The sequence below is a fragment of the Camelina sativa genome, chromosome 14, assembly GCF_000633955.1.
Source record: "Camelina sativa cultivar DH55 chromosome 14, Cs, whole genome shotgun sequence".
NCBI lineage: Eukaryota > Viridiplantae > Streptophyta > Magnoliopsida > Brassicales > Brassicaceae > Camelina > Camelina sativa.
Window position 1 is genome coordinate 29,591,617 of NC_025698.1, and position 23,014 is coordinate 29,614,630.

The window sequence follows — 23,014 nt, forward strand, 5'->3', positions numbered from 1 at the left end:
CATTTCTGCTCAAACCTTAACAAACACCAGCAATGCTCCATTGTAAACTTCGTCTTATAGTCAGAGAAGTAGATGTCGTGAGCCACCTTCAGCACATCGTTCTCAGAGTGTCCACTACTGTTTAGTCTCTCTGCAGCTGCATAAGCCCCGCAGAACTTGTTAGTGAACTCATTGATCTTGAACCACCTCTGCTTACAGTTTATGTTCTTCCCCTGTTCACCATTGGCTATAGCATGAGGAGTCTCTGCATAGTATTTTTTAACCCTTTGCCAAAAGCTTCCTCCCTTTTGTTGATTTGCAATAATCGGGTCCTTTGAAGTGTTCAGCCACGCACTGATAAGAATTTCATCGTCAGCCGGATTCCATTTCTTCCTATCCTTCTTGACAGGTGTCTCTTGAGAAAGAGGAACATCCTGGGATTCTTGAGAGCTCCAAGTAGGTATTTCATAAGCACCATTGTGGCAAAGTGGTGGAAAACTCTCTATGGAGAGTTTTCTTGGTTAAGTGACTCTCATTGACTGTTGAGAAGCTCTAAATAACTAGAGGACTAACTGAATGGATTGTGAGAACTCATAGGAAGAACAGTTTTAGATGATGAGGAATCGGAAATGTTGTTGGTTTATCAAAGAAGAGAGATAGAAGATGATGGAGAAAGATTGAAGGCTGGTTTGGTGTTTAAAAGGTGAAAAGGTATCAAGTAATAAGTTACCATTCATAATGACCTATCCTTCAACTACCTAAGTCTAATCACAATTTATGACAACTTACACAACTACAAAGCATTCTAGTATCCCATTAAATTCATATAGGACATTCCTGATGCTATCCTTCATACAAAGATCAACTATACAACAACCAAAGCATTTCCAGAACACGATTCCACCAAACAACAACCAATGGACATTTCTGATGCTAATGGATTCAAGTATTTACCTCTGACTTGATGATTGTTGCTACTTCTTCTGTGATTTCCCGTTATGTGTTGCTTTCTTCACGTTATGCTGAGGAAACTCATGAACAACAAACAATTGCAAGGTTATACTCAGTTTAACATAAAAGAATCAACATAATCCAAACAAACTGACAACAATCTTAAGTCAAAGCAAGAAACTGAGACACTCAACTAGCTAAACAAAGAAACATAATCCAAAAACCTATTTCGAACCAAAACTGAGACACTCAACTATCGAAACCCAAAACATAATCGAAATCCCTAAATCTCATAAAAATCAGAGACAAAATTTACCTAAACCCAGAGAGTAAACTATCCAAACAAAGCGACTAAACTATCGAATCCCATAAACAATATCTAAAACCCTAAATCGAGAATACATCAAAAATACTAAATCATCTAAAATCGCAAACGGATTTAGAACACAAACCTCCTTTCAATTGGAACCGGCGGATAATCTTCTAGATGATACAAAATACGGATGAAACCGCCGGCATTTGATGAATCGCCAAACGAATCGCCGTCAAGATGGAGAGAGTCAAGAGAGAGACTCAGAACTGCTCTGGACGGACCGATTTTTGGGTTCTCCCTACCCAAACAACACCAACCACACAGACGCTGCCACATGTAACGAAGGACGAAGCAAAAACGTCCCGTTTGGAGGAACGTTTCTTCTATAATCTTTTTATTTCGATTTAACTTTTTAATTATAATACCGAAGGACGCAGTAAACAGACACTGCTGCACTTGCTCTTAACTGTTTCGTTACAGTTCTGATGTTATGTAGGGTAGTGTAAACAAAAATCATTGTTTGAGGTTTAGAGAGTTAGTAAAATTAATTTGATGGTTTATATTGTTGGTGAAATTATTTGAAGGTTTAAAGTGCTACCAAGTGACACTTTGGAGGTTTTAAATATGATTTTCCCTTAAGATTAATGTGTCTGTTATTATTCTATAAAGATCATTAAAACCAAGCAAAAAAAAAATAACACTAGTCATATAAAACATCATTTATATATAGAAAAATGTCATAAAAATCCTCAACTTACAAAAACTGTTGAAAAAAAGCATGAACTTTACATATGGTGAAATAAATACTTAATTTCAGTTGATTTTTGGATAAATCACAGACTCTTGTTGACTCTGCCAAATAAGACATGGATTAATTTAATGGGTTAAGTCAATGTTAACAGATTCAGATAAAACTTCAAAACGCGTCATTTTGCTTATAAAGAAAACAAAAAAAAAAGCCATATATGAGATATTATCCCGATCGAACTCATCACCTTTGAGAGACAACAACATGGTACTTAACCACTGGACTAGAATACTTTATTGTTGTTGTTACACAAACAAATATATTTAAAATCACTTCACTTTCTCTTTCTTCTTCTTCCCCTTCCTCACCACCACCCTGTTCGTACGACAAATCCATCCAAGGCGGCAACGCTCTCTTCCCCACCACCGCCTCTTCTCCAACAGCAGTTGATGTCGAAGCTCTTTCCTTTTTAGAAACCCTAGATGTGAGATTAAACGAAACTAGATGTTTCGACTAAAAACTTGGGCCAAAAAAACAAGATCCATATTCAATTAATCACATCGACAACCAAATCTCTCAAATCTCAGAAAATGGAGTAGTTCAAGATTCAGATTCAATTAACCACATCGACAACCTCGACTCAACTCTCTCTCTTCTCAACCGTCACACCTCTCTCAGTCAACTCGTTTAGATCAGCAGCTCTTTTTCGAGCCAGTTCGTTTCGATCAGCTCTTTCCCAAATCATCAGTTTAAACTATATTCAACTTTTGTGCCCAATCAATTGTCAATTGTTATGGCTCAGTTGGTTAAGTAACGCATGTACTCTTTTAAAGGTATCAGGTTCAAATTTCATGTCTTTTTTTTTTTTTTAAATAAGCAAAACGATGCCGTTTTTAAGTTTTAACTGAATCTGTTAACATTGACTTAACCCATTTAATTAATCCGTTAGTTGACTAGTCAACGTGTCTTATTTGGCAGAGTCAACAAGAATTTGTGATTTATCCAAAAATTAATAAAAATTTAAGTATTTATTTCACTATATATAAAGTTCATGTTTTTTTTCAACAGTTTTAGTAAGTTGAGGATTTTTATGACATTTTTCCCTTTATATATAGGGTACATTTTGGAAACTTAATTAGTGTTTTAGTACAAACACTATTTATAATTGGCAAAATAGGTGAGAGAGTGTTTGTGTGTGAGTGTGTGTGAGATATGAGAGTTATGTGGGACTCATTTGTAAGATTGAAAATTTGTGATAATTATTTAAATAGTTGTTAATATATTCTTTTTTTAGAAAACTTTTGAGATACACAAAAAAACTATATTTTATTCTTTACAATTTGATATATATTTTGTTTAATAATTTTTAAATATATTATATACATCTTTTGTACCCGTACACTTTATTAAGTATACGGTTGTCTGTACACATTATTAAATGTACAGATATTTGCATTATTTATTAAGTGTACAGATGTCTCTACATATTATTAATTGTATAGATGTAATGTGTATACTTAATTATTAAGTGTACAAATATCTGTTTATTTAATAAGGTGTACAGACATTCGTACCCTGAATATTGTGTACGGATACAAAATTTGTAAAAATATTTAATATTATCAAATAAAATTATCAAACAAAATACATACCAAATTATAAAAAAAACAATATAGATTTTTATATATCTGAAATTTTTTTTAAAAAGAACATATACCAAAATATTTAAATAAATAGATATGATGAGGTGTAATGACAAAAGAAGAAAAAGATTAAAAAAAAAAAATCCCTATTTTTCTCTCTCACTCACACACACCATCTCATTTCTCTTTCTCTCTCACAATTTTATCTCACAAACATTCTATCTCGCAAGTGGGACATTGACTATTTCTCCAATTATGAATATTACATTTACTAGATTTCTAATTAAGTTTGAAAAATGTACTAACATGCCAATAATCCCTTATATATATGACAATACTCTTTGGACTTTCACTCTTAAAGAAACAACATAGATGGTACTTGTTTACGTGAAGTAGCCTGATCCTTCGGAGGCGGCAAAGTCTGAGTTGGTCCTTGCAAGGGAAGGCACTGTATGATCTGAGCTGGCCCTTGTTATGGGAGGTATATCTCTGACACGGGTTTTCTTGATAAAACAAACCGGTAGTCGTCCTCCTCCTACGCGATGCATCTTCTTAAACCAATGACTGATTGTCTCAACTCCTAGATAGGAAAAGAGTACCGTCAATGATCCACCAGCAATGGAGACAATAGCCGGAAACAACCATCGTGATCCTGGAAAATGAGGTATGGTCACCCAAGATGCCGCAACATAAGCCGTTGCCATGAACCCTACAGAAACCCACATCATCCTGTGCGTGGCCACTAGTAACTTCGTCAAGGGTTTCCTCTGGTAAGGTATGATGCTAACGAGAAGAATAACTATGCTCAACGACATGAACAGTGCCATGTTGTTGCATATTGCAAAGACTTTAAACGCTGCCGTATTGCCTACACATGACTTTCCTAATCATGGCCCATCTTGGTAGACGCCGCCCGGAGGGTTTATCCCACCGGCATAAGTGTTTGTACCGGGGATTGCACAATACTAAGTAAATAAAGATTTTGGGGAAAGAGTGAAGCTGGTTGTTTTATTAACGATAAAGATTTGAGGTCGTCACTTAACACGAGTCAAGATTGAGCTCGTCAGTTCACATGAGAACTAACAAGCTAATAGTAATGAGCTCGGAAGCTAAAAAGAATTACGCAGAAGACAATAATAGTTTTCGATGCAAAGTATTGCTCTCTAGGTATTGTCCGGGGTCAGGATGGTGATCCCAATAAATGATGTCGCCTTTTATAGCGGACTGTTGACCTAGGGTTCCCGGTGTGAATTGTCAAGATTGCCCTTTGCGCAAAAAGAATGACTTTCTCCCAGTTTTATCGGGCCAAAATCACAATTAACGAGTCTTCTTGGGCCGAGTGGCATATTGGGTGCAGCCCATATCCAACAATAGTCCCCCCCCCTTAGTCCGGAGATCGGCAGTTCTTTTGCGATCAGCGGGCGTACTCAAATTGTTTATAATATGCCTGCTCGGCACAGATCGTCTCAGGCAGCTTCTGAAAAGAAATTGCTACAGTGATTCTTCTGTAAATGCCAGGCTCGTCTTTCGAGACATACTTCGAATGTCCAGCGGTTTTTATTTTGAGTGCGGTATCCAATGAATTTCTGGAAAAAGAGCGTGTCGCAGATCGAGGAGACGGATTTTGAGAGTAATATTTCCGTTTTATTTACTTATTTATGTATCTACTCCCTTCTCCTTTTTCTTCACTTCCTCCACTTCCATAAGAAGGTAACTTTGTCTCTCTTTCTTTTACTTTTATGCTTATGCCTCTTTCTCTCTCTACTTTTTTCTTTTGTTTGGTCTCCCACTCAATCCTAAGCCCCCACCGTCCGATCTCCTTTGTGTGAGGTCGCCCATGGTAGGCCGAGAAGATCTTCCTTTGGTTACCGATTTCCGAGAGCGGATGGTTGCCGACGATCATGTTAGATCGATGGATGGCGATCTTGAGATAGACCGCGATGGGGTCGCAGTTGTCAGAATCGGAGGTCGGCATTTCCAACCGAGATCGATGGTGGGCAGCAATCAGACAAAATCTCTGAGATCTGCGGTCGTCGGTGCCGATAAGGGTATTCATGAGACTGATGCCGCTTTTCTTGGGACGACCTCAACTGAGGTAGATGTTGAACTCGGCGTCGAGCGGAGGTCGGCACCGCTTTCTGGTTCTTCCAATCGCAAGGTCGGCGGTTTGGAGTTGGAGATGACTCGTCGCGGTATGGATCGAGGGAGCGATCTAGATTTGCTCGGCGGATCTGGTAGTTTTCGTGGAATTTAGAGTGATCAGAGGGGTTTGCCTTACATTGACGGCACGGTCGGCGCGAGCGATCGCCATGAGAGCGACCAAGATGAGATCGAATTTGTCAGAGCCGGAGGGCGGTGTCTTGATGTGAGACCGATGGGTGGCATCAATCAAACAAGGTACGAAGAGGGTGTTCGCAGGATTGGTGCCGATCTTCCTGAGGTCGGCGAAGTTGAAGTATGTGCTAAGCTCGGCACTCCCGCGAGGGGGACTTCAGCTCGGCACACGACAGTCGGCACTCTTGCGAACGAGGCTTCAGCTCGGCAGACGAAGGTCAGCACAGTTGAGGGCGCCGCGATCATAGTTGACACTTCCCGTGAGGGCGATTCAGACCATAGCGACGTCGATCTCATGATGGGAGGTCGACACGAGGTGCGATGTGGGGAGCCAATAAACATTTTTGTTGGAGGGCGGCGAGATTCAGAATTCGGTGATACTGTCATCAGAAGGCGGCACGTTACAGACTCTTGTGAGGTCGATATAGTCGGAGGAGATGAACTCGTTGGTCGGCGGGTTGAGTTCGGCTTTCGCGAGAAAGACCGACAGGGGATTGTGGTCGGTCCAATTTCTAAGAGGAGAGATCGGCTTCCAACGGACCCATAGGCTTCGATGCGCACACGTGGTAAGACTCTTGCGGGAATCCAACGCGCTTTCTCCAGAGATTATGAGGCTTATAAAGATGTTTTCGATGATGTTAGTGTCGGCATTGGAGCAGAGTGTGGAGATCTTGACAGTTTGGCTAACGATTACAATTTTGATGATATCCTCGAGTTCAGCGAGGACAGCGAGAGTGGCTCTGGTGGAAGTCCTATGAACGTTATCCCGACTGATGATGCTGATCCGAGTTCAGCTGTTTTGGGCCTTAGTGCCATTCCGATTGGTCCTGATGTCGATCTTGTTGTTGGTCCGACCGATCATGGTCCTTCATTGTGTACGTCGGATTCTATTGCTGAGATGGCAGAGTGGTGTAAAATGCCCGAGGGATTGGTTCTCCGGGTTCCTAAGCCCCACGAACTTCCTTGGACGCCCCCAACAGGTTTCATCGCGCTCTACGTGCATTATTTTACTGACTACGGCCTTTGGTTTCCTCTACCCGAGTTTTTGACGAGTTATTGCGCGAGGCGCAGGATAGCTATCTCTCAGCTTTCTGTGGGAGGTATCCGTAACGCGGCTGGTTTGGCGATACTCGGTACCAACTGTTGTGTAGAAGTTGATGTGTATTTTTTTGAGGAGGCAACCAAGTTTACGAAAGTTAGGGGTAGTCCAGGATACTTCTACACTAGTGCTAAATCGGGTCACCAGATCGTCGTCGGGGCTGAAAAGAAGATTCGTCATTGGCAGCGTTACTTCTTTTTTGTCAGGCTGCAAAACATCAGTTGATTGTCTCGATATGTTTTACGCTACTGAGTGGAACATGTTTCCCGGTAGCTTCATTATTTATGACTTATAGGTGTTTGATTCTCTTTGATCGGTTTCTGACCTTTTCTTTGTTTTGGTTGATGTTTTGCAGATCCTGTCATTTGCTTGCGCGCTCATCCTCCTGGTTTCTTTGATAATCTCAGGAAGATCGGAGCACTAGGGGCGCTCGATTGGCCTTTGGTTACTAAGAGATTTCGTAGGTTTCCTCCCTACTCTGTTGTGCCGATTATCGTTGAGCTTGATGGTCATTAAGTTGTCACACCTTTGTTTTTCTTTTCAGGTTTATCACGCTTAGGAATGGGAAAGGTTAACACTCGTCTTCCTCGATATGCCGATAAGTTTAAGAAGGCCGTTGATACGGGGTCTTCTTCTCGGGCTGCAGATGCTGAGGTGGTCGGTCCTGTTGTATAAGTTGGCGCCGAACAGCGACCTGCAAGTGATGTGAGGTTGGCGGAGGTGATTTCTGCTCGTTCCGACAAGAGGGCTGTCACGGTTCTTGCTGCTGCTTCGCGTGCATAGAAGAAGTCGCGTGGCGAGACTTCTAATGCCTTAGCGATTGTCGTTGCTGATTCTGAGTGTCCTACTCCGACGAGGAAGAGGGCTTCTCATGGTGAGGTGGTTGTTCCTGACCCCGAGTCTTCCAAGAGATCTAGGAGGGATGGCATACCGCGTGATACCACTGAGATTGATGATTCGTTCTCCTTCTCCTACAAGATGAAGGACGAGTTGTTCATCAACAACAGAGTTGCTTGTGGCGAGCTTGCTAGCAAGGCTCACGGCTCTTTCGACCTGCTCCCTGCTGTGGGTTCTCTCTACGATCCTGAGCTATATCGATCGTGGGCTCGGAAACACTTTCAGGTTTACGTTTTGCTTTTGTGTTTTAAGTTGATTTTTCCAGTTGCTGCTTTGATTCCTTACTTCTTATGCTTCAGGACGGTGGGGGTGTGAACCGCATGGTCGTCTCGTACAAGCGTCGCATCGCCGATCTGGAAAAGCAGCTTGCTGATTGTTGCACTTCTCAGCTATCTAGGAGTTGGCTGAGGAACTTCGCCAGGATCTTGACAAGGAACGAGGGGTTTCTTCTGCCCTCACGAAGAAAGCCACCGGTTTCAGGAGGCAGGTTACCAACCTCAAAGCTACTCTCGATGCTTCTCGTTCTTGTCTCGAGCAGTTAGAGAGCGATCACGCGTTTCAGAAGGGGCAGATGCAGCAGCTGCAGGCGGAGCGGCAGAGTATCAGTGTTGAGATTTCCGGCTATAGGTCTCGTATTGAGAGGATGAGAAGAAATATTATTGACAACAGGGCTGCGAACAAGTCCCTTCTGATATTGAGCCAGGTGACGGGCACTTATGACTGTCTTCAGGAGCTGGTGAAGGGTGGTACGGTCATCCCATCGAAGACTTTGCATGGGTTGGAGGCTGACGCGAAGATGTGGGAAGACAAGGTCCTTGGTTTCGACATTACCGACGTTTTGGACAGTGATCTCGAGGCTCTTCCTGAGACTACAATCGTTCATGTGGTTTCCGCGACCATCAGGGAAGAGGTCGTCACGGCAGGATCACCTGCGATCTCGGCTGCTAAGGATGCTGCCGAGCAGTGACTTGCCCCTGTTTGCTTGTATTATTAGAACCTATTCCCGTTTTGTAGCGGATGTTGAGCCGTTTAGGCGCTGTATTTTCTTTTTGGACCTTTGCGTTACGGCTGGATTTGCTTTATGTGTTATCCTCTTGTTTTATGATATGTGTTGATCATTTTATGGATGTGTTTTTCGAGAATCGCTGGATTGGTCACTTCATCTCGAAAATGGTGCATTTGTTCTATAAATTAGTCTTCTAGTTGTTCATTTCTCATCATCCACCGTTTCTTGTTTTTAGGGAAAATCTCTCCTTTCGTTTTTGAATAGTTGAGATCGGTCCTATGCCTGTAACGACGAAGTCGACATGGTTAAGGAAGGCGCGAAAGCAGCTCTCTGTGAGATCCAGCAACATAATTCGTTCCGAGATCAAGTTTTATCGTGCTCGGATTCACAGGTTGAGAGCTTACGTTCTCGCTACGCGTAGAAAGTTCGAGCTTCATTTCCAGTTTCATCGTGTGGATGGGACTGTTGGGTATCTTGAGACTATGATCGACGAGGGATTCTTGGTTCCTAAATGGAGATGGGACCATTTGCTGGAGGAGCGCTCTCGCCGTGAGGCGTTATTGGCTGAAGTGGAGATTCCCATACTCGAAGAGGGCGATCTTGAGCCTATCGGCAGCAGGCCCTTCAAAAGTTGACCCAAGCATGACGCCTGTCGAACTCGGGTTGACATATTGCGTCGTTACATTACTCAGCTAGAGTGCACGGACCATTTCTTTGTTGAGAGCAACTGTGCTGAAGGAATCTGCTCATATCTCGAGGAGATGGTTGCTAGAGGTGCGTACGTCCCAGTGAACGTGCTAGAAAGTCTGCGGAGGGAGTGCCAGTCCGGGCAGGTAATGCTCGGCAAGCTCGAGTTCGGTGAACCCTCCAATGCCGATCTGGGAATTGAAGACTGAGTTCGTACTCGAGACTTGTTTGTTCTGTTAATTTTCGTTTGTGCCGAGTGTGACCTTTGTAGTTGGCTTTTGTTTTCTTGTCCTTGTGTGCTTTTGGATTATGGAATAAGAATGTTACTGTCTTTTTTCTATCTTTGGTATCGAGTAGTACTTTACGGTGCGAGACGTCTCCTGGCTTATCCTATTACGTGTGTCGAATACCAAATGTTTAGGGTGGTAGTCAAGATGGGCTCGTCGTACCTTTTAGGTGCGGATCTGGTGTCCGGCTTACCCTATGTGTGCCACGAGGTCGGCAAGAGAGTGCAGGTAAGAACTTGGCTTATACAAACTTAACCGCCTGCTAGCTGAATGCGATCTAGGTCGGCTTATTTTATGCGGATTATTTCACCGCTGCATCCATGAGGAACGCGTTTTAAATCGTTCCCTTGGCCAGAGGGTCGATGTAAGAGTTGGACATCTCGCTAAGACGGACTCGTTCGAGAGAGCTCGAGCGTGTTTAGGAGCATTAAAATTTTTGTTTTTAATTTTTTGGTATAGCTGTGCTTTGTGACGGGCTGCCTACGTACCCTTAGAAAGGGATCAACTCATTCGTAGTTCATATTACAAAGGGAGAGCTCGGTAGTACGAGCGTTCTTTTGTTTTTTTTACGCTGTTTCTAGTAGTAATGAGGAATTGGAGTGCCATCCATGACGACTTTGGAAATCAGATAAGGGCCCTTCCAGTGAGCGCCCATCTTTCCTGCGTTGAACTCGACGGTGTTTTTGAAAACTTTTCGGAGGATGAGACCGCCTTCGTCAAAGTGGCGTGGCTTTACTTTTTTGTTATAATACTTAGCAGCTTGCTGCTGATAGTTCTGAATTCGGAGAAGTGCCTTGTCGCGTTCTTCTTCAAGAGTGTCAAGAGTATCGAGCATCATTTCGGTATTTAGAGTGGGGTTCTGAGCGAGCATAGAGCGTCTTAATGTCGGTACGCCAATTTTCTCTGGTGCGAGGGCTTCCATTCCATACGCAAGGGAGAACGGTGTCCGTCCTACTGATCGTCGTGGAGCGGTCCGGTGTGACCATAGCATGTCGTCGAGCTCGTCGGCCCAGAGATCTTTCTTATCTTCGAGTCGTTTCTTTAGTCCGTCAATGATAGTCTTATTGGTCGCCTCAGCCTGTCTGTTGCCTTGTGGATGGCAGGGGTCGACTTTCTTAGACGAAATCTCCACTTCGTGCAAAAACCTTTGAATTGGAGCGAAGTGAACTGCGTGCCGTTGTCGGTGACAATCTCATTCGGAATTCCGTGCCTACAAATGATGTTTTTCCACACAAACTGCTGGACTTCGTTTGTTCTGATTTTTGCATAGGCTTCAGCTTCAACCCATTTGGTGAAATAATCCATCATGATGAGGATGTATTTCTTTTGACGGGATGCAGGGAGGGGTCCGACGATGTCCATTTCCCACCTCATAAAAGGGTATGGTGGAGAGGTCGTCCTCAATAGCTCGGTTGGCGCATGGATGATTGGAGCGCGGCGCTGACATTTCTCGCATCTAGCAACGAATTTCTCGCAGTCATCGTTCATGGTTGGCCAATAATGACCATTATTGCGTATGCGTTGTGCTAGCGCGCGACCACCTGAGTGATTACCACCGGACCCTTCTTGAACTTCTCTCATTACATCATTGATTTCTTCGGAACCGACGCAAGTCAAAAGTGCACCAGATGCTGTCCAACGGAAGATGTTGCCATCTAGAAGTGTATAATGCGCACAGCAAGTCCGAAGGTGCCAGGCCTCCCACTTGTCCGAGGGGACGATGCCGTCTGCGTTAAAACAACGGATTTCTTCTTGCCAAATGTGTGGTCTTTCGTGAGGTTCGGGATTGGGTTGGGCGTGCGACGATGACGCTTGTCCTTGAGATGATGAAACTTGTTTTTGAGATGGTGATGATTGTTCTTGAGATGACGACGTTTGTCCTTCTTTGATAGACGCGGATCCTTGCTCGGCCGAGCACTCAACAGCTGTTGGTGGTACACTTGCCGATGGTTCAACGACGAATAGCGTGAGTACAGGAGTGCCGTCATCTGTTCTTTGCTTTTTCGAGACTTGATCGCTGAAAGTCTCATCTTCGATAATCTTTTTTATCTTTTTTTTTATCTTGAACATTGGGCTCGACGTGTGCGAGGAGATTGATGCTTGGTCGATCGATGCTCTCGACAGGGATGACTCGGCGGAGGTCGGGGTCGGACACTGATGCGAGGACATCTCAAAATTGTTAGATAGGTCTTGGACGACTCTGAGATAGGCATCCATGCGATCGTTTTTCGCCTCATAGTCGCCGCTAAACTGGTGGGTTACCAGCTGTGAGTCACAGAAGACTTGTATCCTTTTTACCCCAATTCCACTTACCAATCTCATTCCTGCGATTAGGGCTTCGTACTCGGCCTCGTTGTTCGAGGCAGGAAAGGCGAGCCGAAATGATTGCTCGAGTACTTCACCCGTTGGAGAAACGAGGTGTATGCCGATCCCGGAGCCGTGTCGAGAGGATGCGCCGTCAATGTGCAGTGTCCACTTCTCCTCTCGTGGACAACCGGACTCTAGATCGGGAGGGAGCTCGATCAAGAAATCAGCGAGCACCTGAGACTTTGCACAAGTGCGTTTTTTATATTCGATGTCGTACTCGCTGAGACGGCCTGATTGACTGGGGCTGTGGAGAATGATTCGCAGGGGTTGATTGGTTAATACTTCAACAGTGTGGGATATAAAATATGGCCGAAGCTTTCTGGCCGAAATAACTACAGCGTAAGCGAGTTTTTCTAACGTGGGATAGCGGAGCTCGGCTCCGTCGAGGCTTTTACTCACATAGAAGATTGGGTGCTGTTCTCCCCTGTCCTCCTTGATTAGTACGCCACTGACCGCCGAGCCGGAGACATTGATGTACAAATACAGAGTTTCGCCCTGATCGGGCTTTGCTAGGACAAGGGGAGTAGTAAGATAGTTCTTGAGTTCGTAAAAGGCGGATTCGCACTTATCATCCCATTCAAACTTCTTGTTGCTGCGAAGCAACTGGTAAAACGGTAGACACTTAACGGTAGAACGTGAAATAAATCTGTTCAAAGCAGCGATCCGCCCGGTGAGGCGTTGAACTTCTCGAGTGTTGCGTGGAGATGGGAGGTTGGTAAGCGCTGAAATTTGTTTCGTATTAGCTTCGATACCTCTCTTGGTGACAAGGTATCCTAAGAATTCCCCAGAAGTCACGCCGAACGAGCACTTGGTTGGGTTCAGCTTCATGTTGTATCTGTTTAGTACTTCAAAACACTGAGCGAGGTGGGCGACGTGATCAGCGGCACGGGTTGATTTGACCAGCATATCATCGATGTAAACTTCCATGGTTCGGCCGAGCTGCTCGGCAAACATGCGGTTAACAAGGCGCTGATAGGTTGCACCAACGTTTTTTAGGCCAAATGGCATAACCTTGTAACAGTAAGTTCCCTGATCGGTGATGAAGGCTGTTTTCTCCTGATCGTTCTTGTGCATCATAATCTGGTTATATCCCAAGTATGTATCCATGAATGACAAAAGTTCGTTCCCCGCGCTCTAGACAGAGCTTTTGTCGCTTTTGTTTGATCGGCTTAAATGTTGGGTCCACATTGAGCTCGTGGCAGGTTATGCTGGGGTCGATGTCGGTCATACTGCTCATGTTCCATGCGAAGGTTGCGGCGTTCTGGCATAGGAACTTTACGAGCTCATCCTTGATGGGTTGTGGCAGGTCGGAACCGATCCCTACGCAACGAGTTGCATCGGAAGAGTCGATGTTTACTTGGACGACTGATTCGGAGTTAGGGCAAACACGACTATCTGGCCGCTCAGCTGAGTTCAAAATGGTGAATATCCGGGCGTGGCGTTGTTGTCATTCAATAATGAAGCAGGTTCTTGCTACCAGCGGGTCCCCTCGTAGTTTAAATATTCCTCTAGAAGTTGGGAATTTTACACACTGGTGGTAAGTTGACGCCACGGCCTTCATCTTATGCAGCTCAGGAGTGTCGAGGATGATGTTGTATACGATCGGCTTCTCGACGATAGCAAAGTTGATGCAATGCATCGTCCCGCCCACATAAAATGGTAGCATGATCGTGCCTTCCGTCATCACTGTGTCACCGTCAAACCCGGTGAGAGGTTGAATATCGTGTTCGGTGGTCCATAGGTTGATCTCCATTTGAATGAGCACGTCCTTGAAAATGACGTTTACCGAACTACCTGTATCGATCAAGATTTTGGTGACCATGCTTTCGTCGATCTCCATCTCGACCACCAGTGGGTCGTTGTGAGGCCCAGTTAGACCCGATGCGTCGGCCTCTGTGAACATGATTGGATCGGAGTTCGTAGTAGGTGGCGTGCTTTGAGCTAACCATTCTCGCTTGACCTCTAGTCCCCGCCGGTAAGCTTTGATAGAACGGACCGAGTTTCGGCAAGTCGCCAGACCACCCATGATCATGTTTATTCGTCAGCGCGGAGCTGGAGCGTTCGCATCTTCAGTTCGCTCGGGGTTCCTTTTATGGGTTAATGGTAATGGGGGCGGTGGCAGGGTCTCGGTGCCGTGCTGTGGCGCGGGGGCGGTGTTGTATTGCTTAGTTGGGTTTTCGTTCTTAGGATTGAAGAAATGGTTACCTTGTGAGCAGTTATTTGTCGTCGCTCGAGATCGACATCAATTTGGCCCTCTTTAAAAGTGTCGAGCAATATTTGTTGGAGGGTACGGCACTCTTCTGTTGAATGTCCTGCTCGCTTGTGTTATTCACAATATTTGTTGCCACCTTTTCCCGATGGGTCTTGGACCCACTTGTTATTCCAGGGCCTTGATGAAGATGCCTTGGGATCTTGATTACTAGCTGCAAACGTTTGAACTTTCTTTCCTTTGTCCAACTGATCAGCGTATTCCTTATCAAAGTGTTGACGAGGCTCTTGATGCTCGTCTTGTGCCTTCTCTTTTCCATTGGCCGATTTGGGGGTCGGGGGTTCTGGACGGTTTGTCCTCGATGCCCTTTCTTCGTCTAACTCTATGTATCTGTTAGCACGGTGTAGTGCATCATCCAGAGTCAAAGGCTCGTGTATGATGATGTCCTCCCTGAACCGGGAGCCGTGAACGAGAGCATTACGGAAAGCTTATATTGTTGTGTCATCGCCAATCGAGAGCTTCGAGACGATTCGTTTAAACCTCTCCATGAAGTCTCGGAGACATTCATCGTTTCGCTGGAACATGTTCCAGAGATCGGCGTTCGATGCACCTCGAATCATAAAGGTATAGTGATGTTAGAGAAAGGCGGTGGTCAGCTCGTGATAGCTCCCTATCGAGTTCGGCGGGAGCTGGGAGAACCAACCTAGAGCTTCATGGGCTAAATTCTCGACGAATAGCTGGCAGCAGCCAGCTTTGTACTCTTTGTCACTGAAATGAGCTCGGCTGATTGAAAAACTCATTGAAGTTAAAAATGGTTTCGGATCATCTAATCTGTTGTACGGGGCGAACTTGAACTTGTTTACGTAACGGACTTGAATGCGAGAGATCCGTGCTGTAAACGGTGAGCGTTGGACTTCTTCGAGCACTCGATCAAGGTTGGGAGCGGAGCTCGTGGCTCGGTGGACTCTTGAGGAGAGTTCGTGGACCATTGCCTCTAGGCGTCGTATGGTTTCGTCCTTGAGATTGGCCTCAGGCTGTCGGATCGGCAGTGTTGGAGTCGGCGGGCTTCCGCTCCTCTGGTTTTGGTCGTCTTGCTGCTCGTCATTCGGCTCTTCTCTACTGCGTCGATCAACGGATCCTACGATAATAGACGCCGGGCGGCGTCTGTTGCTGTCGTACCGGTCCTCCACAGATGGCTGTGGTGGGGGAGGATTCTCTTTCTCGCCGGCAGGGCTGCTGTCGTTTCAGCGCTCGCCCCTCCTTCGCTGGAGCTTGCTGATTTGGTTCAGCGAGGCCTCTTTTGCGGCTGCGATCACCTCGAGCTGTTCGTTTGTTCGTATTTCCTGGCCACCAAGACGATCGACGCAGTAGGGGAGGGTGGCGCTGGGGAGAGTGGTAGCGTTGGTGAGAGCGGCGGTGAGGAGAGCGGCAGCGTTGGTGACCAGCTGGTCTGCGGCAGGTCCGGCTTTGGCGTGTGCAGCTACGAGAGGCTCGGAGGACGCGTCGTGCGCTGGTGGACGAGGGACCGTGATAGGTAGTGAGCCTTCGGTTGGGCTCGGCAGGGAGCCTTTGGTTGGGCTCGGCAGGGAGCTCGGCGGGGGGACAGTTCGTGTTCTCGTTTGCCCCCATCGCTGCTCTGCTGGCTGCTCTGTTGCTTCGTTGAGGTTTTCGCTGGGGCTCGTCATGAGTCTTGAAACTTCGAGGAAGTGAGGATCGTCGGTCTTGATNTTAAAAGAATAATAGAGAGGAGACAGAGAAAACTGCCCGGAAGCAGCAATATGTAAGACAGTGTTGTCATGTTGATCTCTTTTCCTCAAAACACTTTGGCGCCTTTTCCACGAACTCCTCTAGGGTTACAACCGANTCGGGGATTGCACAACACTAAGTAAATAAAGATTTTGGGGAAAGAGTGAAGCTGGTTCTTTTATTAACGATAAAAATGTGAGGTCGTCACTTAACACGAGTCAAGATTGAGCTCGTCAGTTCAAAGGAGAACTAACAAGCTAATAGTGACGAGCTCGGAAGCTAAAAAGAATTACGCAGAAGATAATAACAGTTTTCGATGCAAAGTTATGCTCTCTAGGTATTGTCCGGGGGTCAGGATGGTGATCCCAATAAATGCTGTCGCTTTTTATAGCGGACTGTTGACCTAGGGTTCCCAGTGTGAATTGTCGAGATTGTCCTTTGCGCAAAAAGAATGACTTTCTCCCAGTTTTATCGGGCTGAAATCACAATTAACGAGTCTTGTTGGGCCGAGTGGCATATTGAGTGCAGCCCATATCCAACAATAAGAAACTGAAGCAATCAGGACCGCTACTATGGCAATCGTGTTTCTTGCATTTTGTAATGCTTCTATATGCATCTCATGTTCCAAGCTCTTACGACCCCTTTTAACCTCATGTTTCCTGCTTTTCTTTTTTTTCTCTGCTATCTCTGATGTGCTTAATCCGATTAGCTCAAGCAACCGTACTACCTCCCTTTCATGAGAGCGTCTATGAGTATTATCTACTGGATAATTAGAGTGGTCTCTGATATCTTGATTGTTCTCAGCCTTCTTAGAGTACTCAAGTTCTTCTGAAGTCTTGGTGTCGTCACACTTCAGGCAGCTTGATATGAACTCAACGTCTCTGGCTTCTAGAGGGACAAGGTCAGAAGCTCGATAGCCCATTTTGTTCCTATCTCTGATATTTACTATCTTCTTATCAACTATGTAACGTATAAGCTGCAATTAATTCAGGAATATGTGAGAAGAATACACAAAAACAGGGCAATTCATCGCCACTATATATAAGTCAAGGTGGGATTGCTAACTTAAAAGAATAATAGAGAGGAGACAGAGAAAACTGCCCGGAAGCAGCAATATGTAAGACAGTGTTGTCATGTTGATCTCTTTTCCTCAAAACACTTTGGCGCCTTTTCCACGAACTCCTCTAGGGTTACAACCGAGTCCCTTCGGACTGCCAGATGCAGAGGTGATAAACCTTCGTCGTTAAGAGCTTCTCCTAGTCTTTGATCGACACCTAACAATATACTTATCAGTTCATGGTTCCCTTTGTCACACGCATGATGAAGTAGCGTTGATGGCAAGCCGCCTTCGACCAACCAAGCTCTTTTCCTAGCTAGCTCTGGAAATCTCTCCAGTATAAACCCAACAATACCTGACAGTGATCCCAACACAATAGTGAGACAGTGAGTTCATACAAGATTACAAAAACATGTCGAGTGCGCTGTATATACTATAAACTTACAAGTAGCTCCACTTGATATGGCGAAATTGAGTTCATAGAGGTCGACTGAATACGTCTTTTCCACGATGAGTCCACCAGCCACCATGAAAATGCTAAGGCAAGCTAAGTGGAGAGGTGTTTGGTTTTTGTTGTTGCGTGCAAAATACAGTTCCAATCCAGTGTCTAACATCTGCGTAACTATGTCTACGTCTCCAAGAAGAGCAGCAAGATGCAAAGGTGTGTCTCCGTATGCATTGCGGGAACAGAGGAGGGACGGTCAGAGCTCAATAATCTTGGAGACGAGTTCTCGGCGCCCAAGGTTCGCAGCCATGTGCAAAAGCGTGTTGTTCGTGTTTTGCTCCTCGCTTCTCTCATCCAGTGACGATTCTCTCTCTTCCACCAAACCAAGAAAAGCTGGAAGATCATTTTGAAGGATCTCATGGAAGATCGGCTGCTTCCTTTGTCAAGAAAACTAGAGCAAAAAGTAAGAAAAATGATCTTAACCAAGCTAAGTGGTTTTAGACCACAAGAGTTCTTAGCATATTGACATTTTGGCTTCTTGGTCTTTCTTTTTAATTTTCAGAGTTCTTAGCATATTATACACACTGGTAGCTGTTGGGTAATATATATATCATATGAAGTGTATGGTGTGATGTCTTTTTTGTTTATATAAAGTGAGTGTAATGTGGTGTTACTTGGCCAGAAGACTTTATTTGACCATATAGATATAGTCATCTGGTTAGAAACACAAACGTGTTTATCTATATTAACATTTTTAAAGTACATTTTGTGTTATGTCCTTTTAGTTTTGTTTATTTAAAAAGTTATTTACAACATTAACCCCTAAAAAATTCTAAAACTAACATTACTCCAGATTTTGTTTACTAAATATTTTACATTTCATTCCAACTAAAAAACTAACAGCAATCTATATGGAAATAGAAACTATCATATATTTAACCACACATTCTGTTGTGCTTTGAAGATATTCTATATTTGAATCCTTCGCAAACAAAGAAAACAACAATTTGATTCTCATTTTGTTTTCCAAAACCTGTGAGCTTTGATTCTTAACGTAAAAAAAAACTTCGATTGACATTTATTTAAATATTATAATTAACATATATAAACTTAATAAATTTTTAATTATTACAAATATGTAAAATTAAAAAAGTCTAAAATACTATATAATGTGGTTATATAGTAGATGAGTTATAAAGAGGACATGTTGGAATTAATAAAATATTATTAAATTTGTGTTAACACGAGTTAAAACCTCATTTAATTATTTATCAACACTACTAATATTAGAATATTTGATATAAACTCAATTTGATTTAACTAAGATTGTATAAAATAATTAAATCATTAAGAAAAATGTTACTTAATCACAGCGTATAAATTACTGATTATGTATTTAGATCCCTTATATTTTGTTGTAATAATTAAATATCAAAATAGAATCTTAAACACTAAACAAAATAAACTAAATATAACAAAAAATGATCATAAAGTGTATTGCGGGTTAAAAAAATAATATAAATATTTAGCCGCACAACAACTGGAAAATTTAGTTATTCTTCTATTTACAAAACATCCAATATTTAACAAATATAACATAAAATATAAATTATATGCCCGCGGTATACCGCGGGTTAAAATCTAGTTATTTTTGAAAACAAAAGGCAGAAGGCTCGAGGCTGGTATAGCCATGCCACTGGTTCCTCTCTCTTTCTTTCACGTGCAATTAAATTTTAACAAATATGAGTTGAGAGACTTGGGGTAGCGGTGAATTAGGCCGCTCCTAAGGAAAATGGGAAAAATGCCATAAAATCCCCAAGTTTCAAATTTGGGACAAAATAATCCCCAACTTTGGAGATGTCGTTTTAATCCCCAATTTTGGGTTGACTTATCCAAAAAATAGGAAACTTTCTTTGACCTTCCTATTTTAGACACGCGGTTAAGTCTCCGTCTAAAGCCTTTTGACAGTGTTAACAAACCGTTAACGGCTTCCGTTTAGCCAAAACGTCGACGTCTTATAAACAACAATAATCCCCAAATTGAATCATAATCCCTAATCGAAAACATAATCCCTAACCCTAAAAAAAAAATCTCCCAAATTCTCTCGAATTGTCTTCATGGCACGGACCCGTGGATGAAGAAAGCAAGTTCCGTCGCGGCGGTCGTTGCGATTGATGATGAATACTCCAGAGAAAGACTCGAGTCAAACAAGATCTGAAGCCGAGACGGTTGAGATTCTTTCTGATACTGAGGCGGATCGAATCGAGGAGGAGAATGAGAAGGATGGTTCTGATATGAATCGAATCGAAGTGGAGAATGAGAAGGATGGTTCTGATATGAATCGAATCGAAGTGGAGAATGAGAAGGATGGTTCTTATATGAATCGAGTCGAAGTGGAGACTGAGAAGGATGGTTCTGATATGAATCGAGTCGAAGTGGAAACTGAGAAGGATGATCCTGAGGCGGAGGAAATGGAAGAGGAGAATGAGAAGGTTGGTCCTGAGGCGGAGTGAATCGTAGAGGAGACGACCAAGTATTGAAACAGTAAGGCGGTTCCTAAACCTAGACGTAAACGAAAAAGGAAGAAGATTCTTGAAGATATTGAAGACGATCGTGAGGCCGTGAGTGGAGCTGATTGTGAGGTTGTTGGTGATGAAGACTGTGATGAGGTTAGAAATGCCGACGAAGGTAACCGTGACGAAGCTCTTGAAGATCAAAGATGGAGCATTGTCGCGGGTCCAGAGAGATATTGCGAGCCAGTTGTAGATTCTGTAGAGGAACAAGACGACGGTAATATTGGTGTAGAGGAACAAAATTGTGAAGATTTTGAGGCTGAATTTGGACCGGATGCGAGAGATGATGATGGAGACGAGAGTGATGCTGATAGTGGAGATGATATATGGGATGAAGAGAGGATTCCATATCCTCTTTAATACAATGACGATGATGAAGATTACGACGATGAATGTGCTGCTCCAGAAGCTGAAGATCCGGAAGATATTCTGAGTTTGGGTAAAACTTTCAATGGTCCAGATGAGTTCAAGATTGCTGTGTTAAGGTATTCTCTGAAGACTAAATACGATATTAAGTTGTATAGGTCACAGATTTTGAAAGTTGGTGCTAAGTGCTTGGCCACTGATGTAAAGTGTCCATGGAGATGCTATTGTTCTTATTCTAAGAAGAAACACAAGATGCAAGTGAAGATATACGATGGTGAGCATGCATGTGTTCGGTCCGGATTTTCAAAGATGTTGAAAGGAGGGACAATTGCTTAGTTGTTTAGGGAGAGGTTGAGAAAGGATCCGAAAATTACCAAGCAACAGATGGTTGCAGAGATCAAGAGGGAGTACAACTTCGAAGTCACAGAGGACCAATCTTCCAGGACGAAGACAATAGTTATGAAAGAAAAAAAGTGACTCATGAAGAACATTTTGCTCGAATATGGGATTACCAAGTTGAGATCTTCCGATCTAATCCGGAGACGGCCTTTGAGATTGAGACTATACCTAGACCAACTATTGGCAGCTTACCAAGGTTTTATCGTCTATTCATCTGCTTTAAGTCACAGCGAGATGCTTGGAAGAATACATGTAGGCCTATAATAGGCATAGATGGTGCCTTTCTCAAATGGGACGTAAAGGGTCATCTTTTAGCAGCTGTTGGGAGAGATGGAGACAATAGGATTGTTCCTATTGCATGGACTGTAGTGGAGATTGAGAATGATGATAATTGGGATTGGTTTGTTAGGATGTTATCTGCCAAGTTGGATCTTCAAGATGGAAAAAACGTGGCAATCATATCAGACAAACAACGGTTAGTGTCTCTCTTTTATTTACATTTCGAATAATAGTAAATGAGTATGCTAATTTCTACATTTTGTACATATTTTCAGGGTTTAGTTAAAGCAATTCACACTGTTATTCCAGCAGCTGAGCATAGGCAATGTGCTAGGCACACTATGGACAATTGGAAGAGGAGTAGCCATGATATGGAGCTACAAAGACTCTTTTGGAAGATTGCAAGGAGCTACACAGAAGGAGAATTTGGTGCTCATATGCGAGCTTTGCAGAGTTACAATCCTAGTGCATATAAATTCGCTCCTGAAGACCCAACCAAGGACATGGTCTAGAGCGTTTTTCAGGACTGGGAGTTGCTGCAATGACAACTTAAACAACCTCAGTGAGTCGTTCAATAAAACCATCCGAGGAGCCAGGAGAAAACCTTTACTAGATATGCTGGAAGACATTAGGAGACAGTGTATGGTGCGTAACGAGAAGAAGTATGTGATTGCGGGTCGGTTGAAGACTAGATTCACAAAAAGAGCTCACGCTGAGATAGAGAAGATGATTGATGGGTCAATGTTTTGTGAAAGGTGGATGGCAAGGCACAATAAGCATGAGATTAAGTTTGGTGATGTCACGGTAAGTGTTGATATGAATGACAACACTTGTGGTTGCAGGAAATGGCAGATGATTGGTATACCATGTATTCATGATGCATCCGTCATCATAGGAAAGAAGGAAAAGGTGGAAGATTATGTGGCTGAGTGGTACACGGCTAGAATGTGGCAGTTGACTTACATTGATGGTATTGGGCCTGTTCAAGGCAAGCTGCTATGGCCAAGAGTGAACAGGATAGGAGTGTTGCCACCTCCATGGAGAAGAGGTAAGCCAGGGAGGCCAAATAATCATGCTAGGAGGAAATCATTGTTTGAAACTGCCTCTTAGCTCCAACAAAATCCAACTAAGAGGCAATCGAGTCATGACCTGCTCAAATTACAAAAAAGAAGGACACAACCGACAAGGATGTAAAAATGCGAGAGTTGCAACACCACCAAAAAGAAGAAGGGGTCGACCACAAAAAGGACAAGTAAGATTTTCTATTTTGAACATTGGACATTAGAATTTATTTTGAACATTGATTGTAACATTTTTGATTGAAATCAGGAGCCGAGGGTTATACTGTTTGGACAAGGTCAACCATTGCAAGGAGATCCTTCTCAACCATCTCAAGGACCAGCTTCTCAACCATCTCAAGGAGCACCAGCTCAGCCATCACAAGGAGCACCCTCTCAACCAACTCAACCAGCTCAACCAGCTCAACCATCTCAACATTCACAAGGGGGATCTCATCCATCTCAACCATCACAAGGGAGATCTCATCCAACAATCTCAGTCAAAGGAAGATCTCATCCAACGACCTCAGTCAGAGGAAGATCTCATCCAACGATCTCAGTCAGATCAAGA

General features: G+C 43.6%; 1 protein-coding gene and 1 pseudogene across 1 annotated transcript in view; one reads left to right on the forward strand and one right to left on the reverse strand.

The window, feature by feature from the left end:
* LOC104744132 lies at positions 4,018–19,028 on the reverse strand (annotated as a pseudogene).
* The window catches only part of LOC104742835 (receptor-like protein 12), a 6,790-nt gene continuing 5,776 nt past the window's right edge, over positions 22,001–23,014 (forward strand). The window contains exon 1 of the mRNA XM_010463891.2: positions 22,001–22,433. Within this exon, the coding sequence (XP_010462193.2) occupies positions 22,001–22,433 (433 nt within the window). The remainder of the gene's footprint in view (positions 22,434–23,014) is intronic.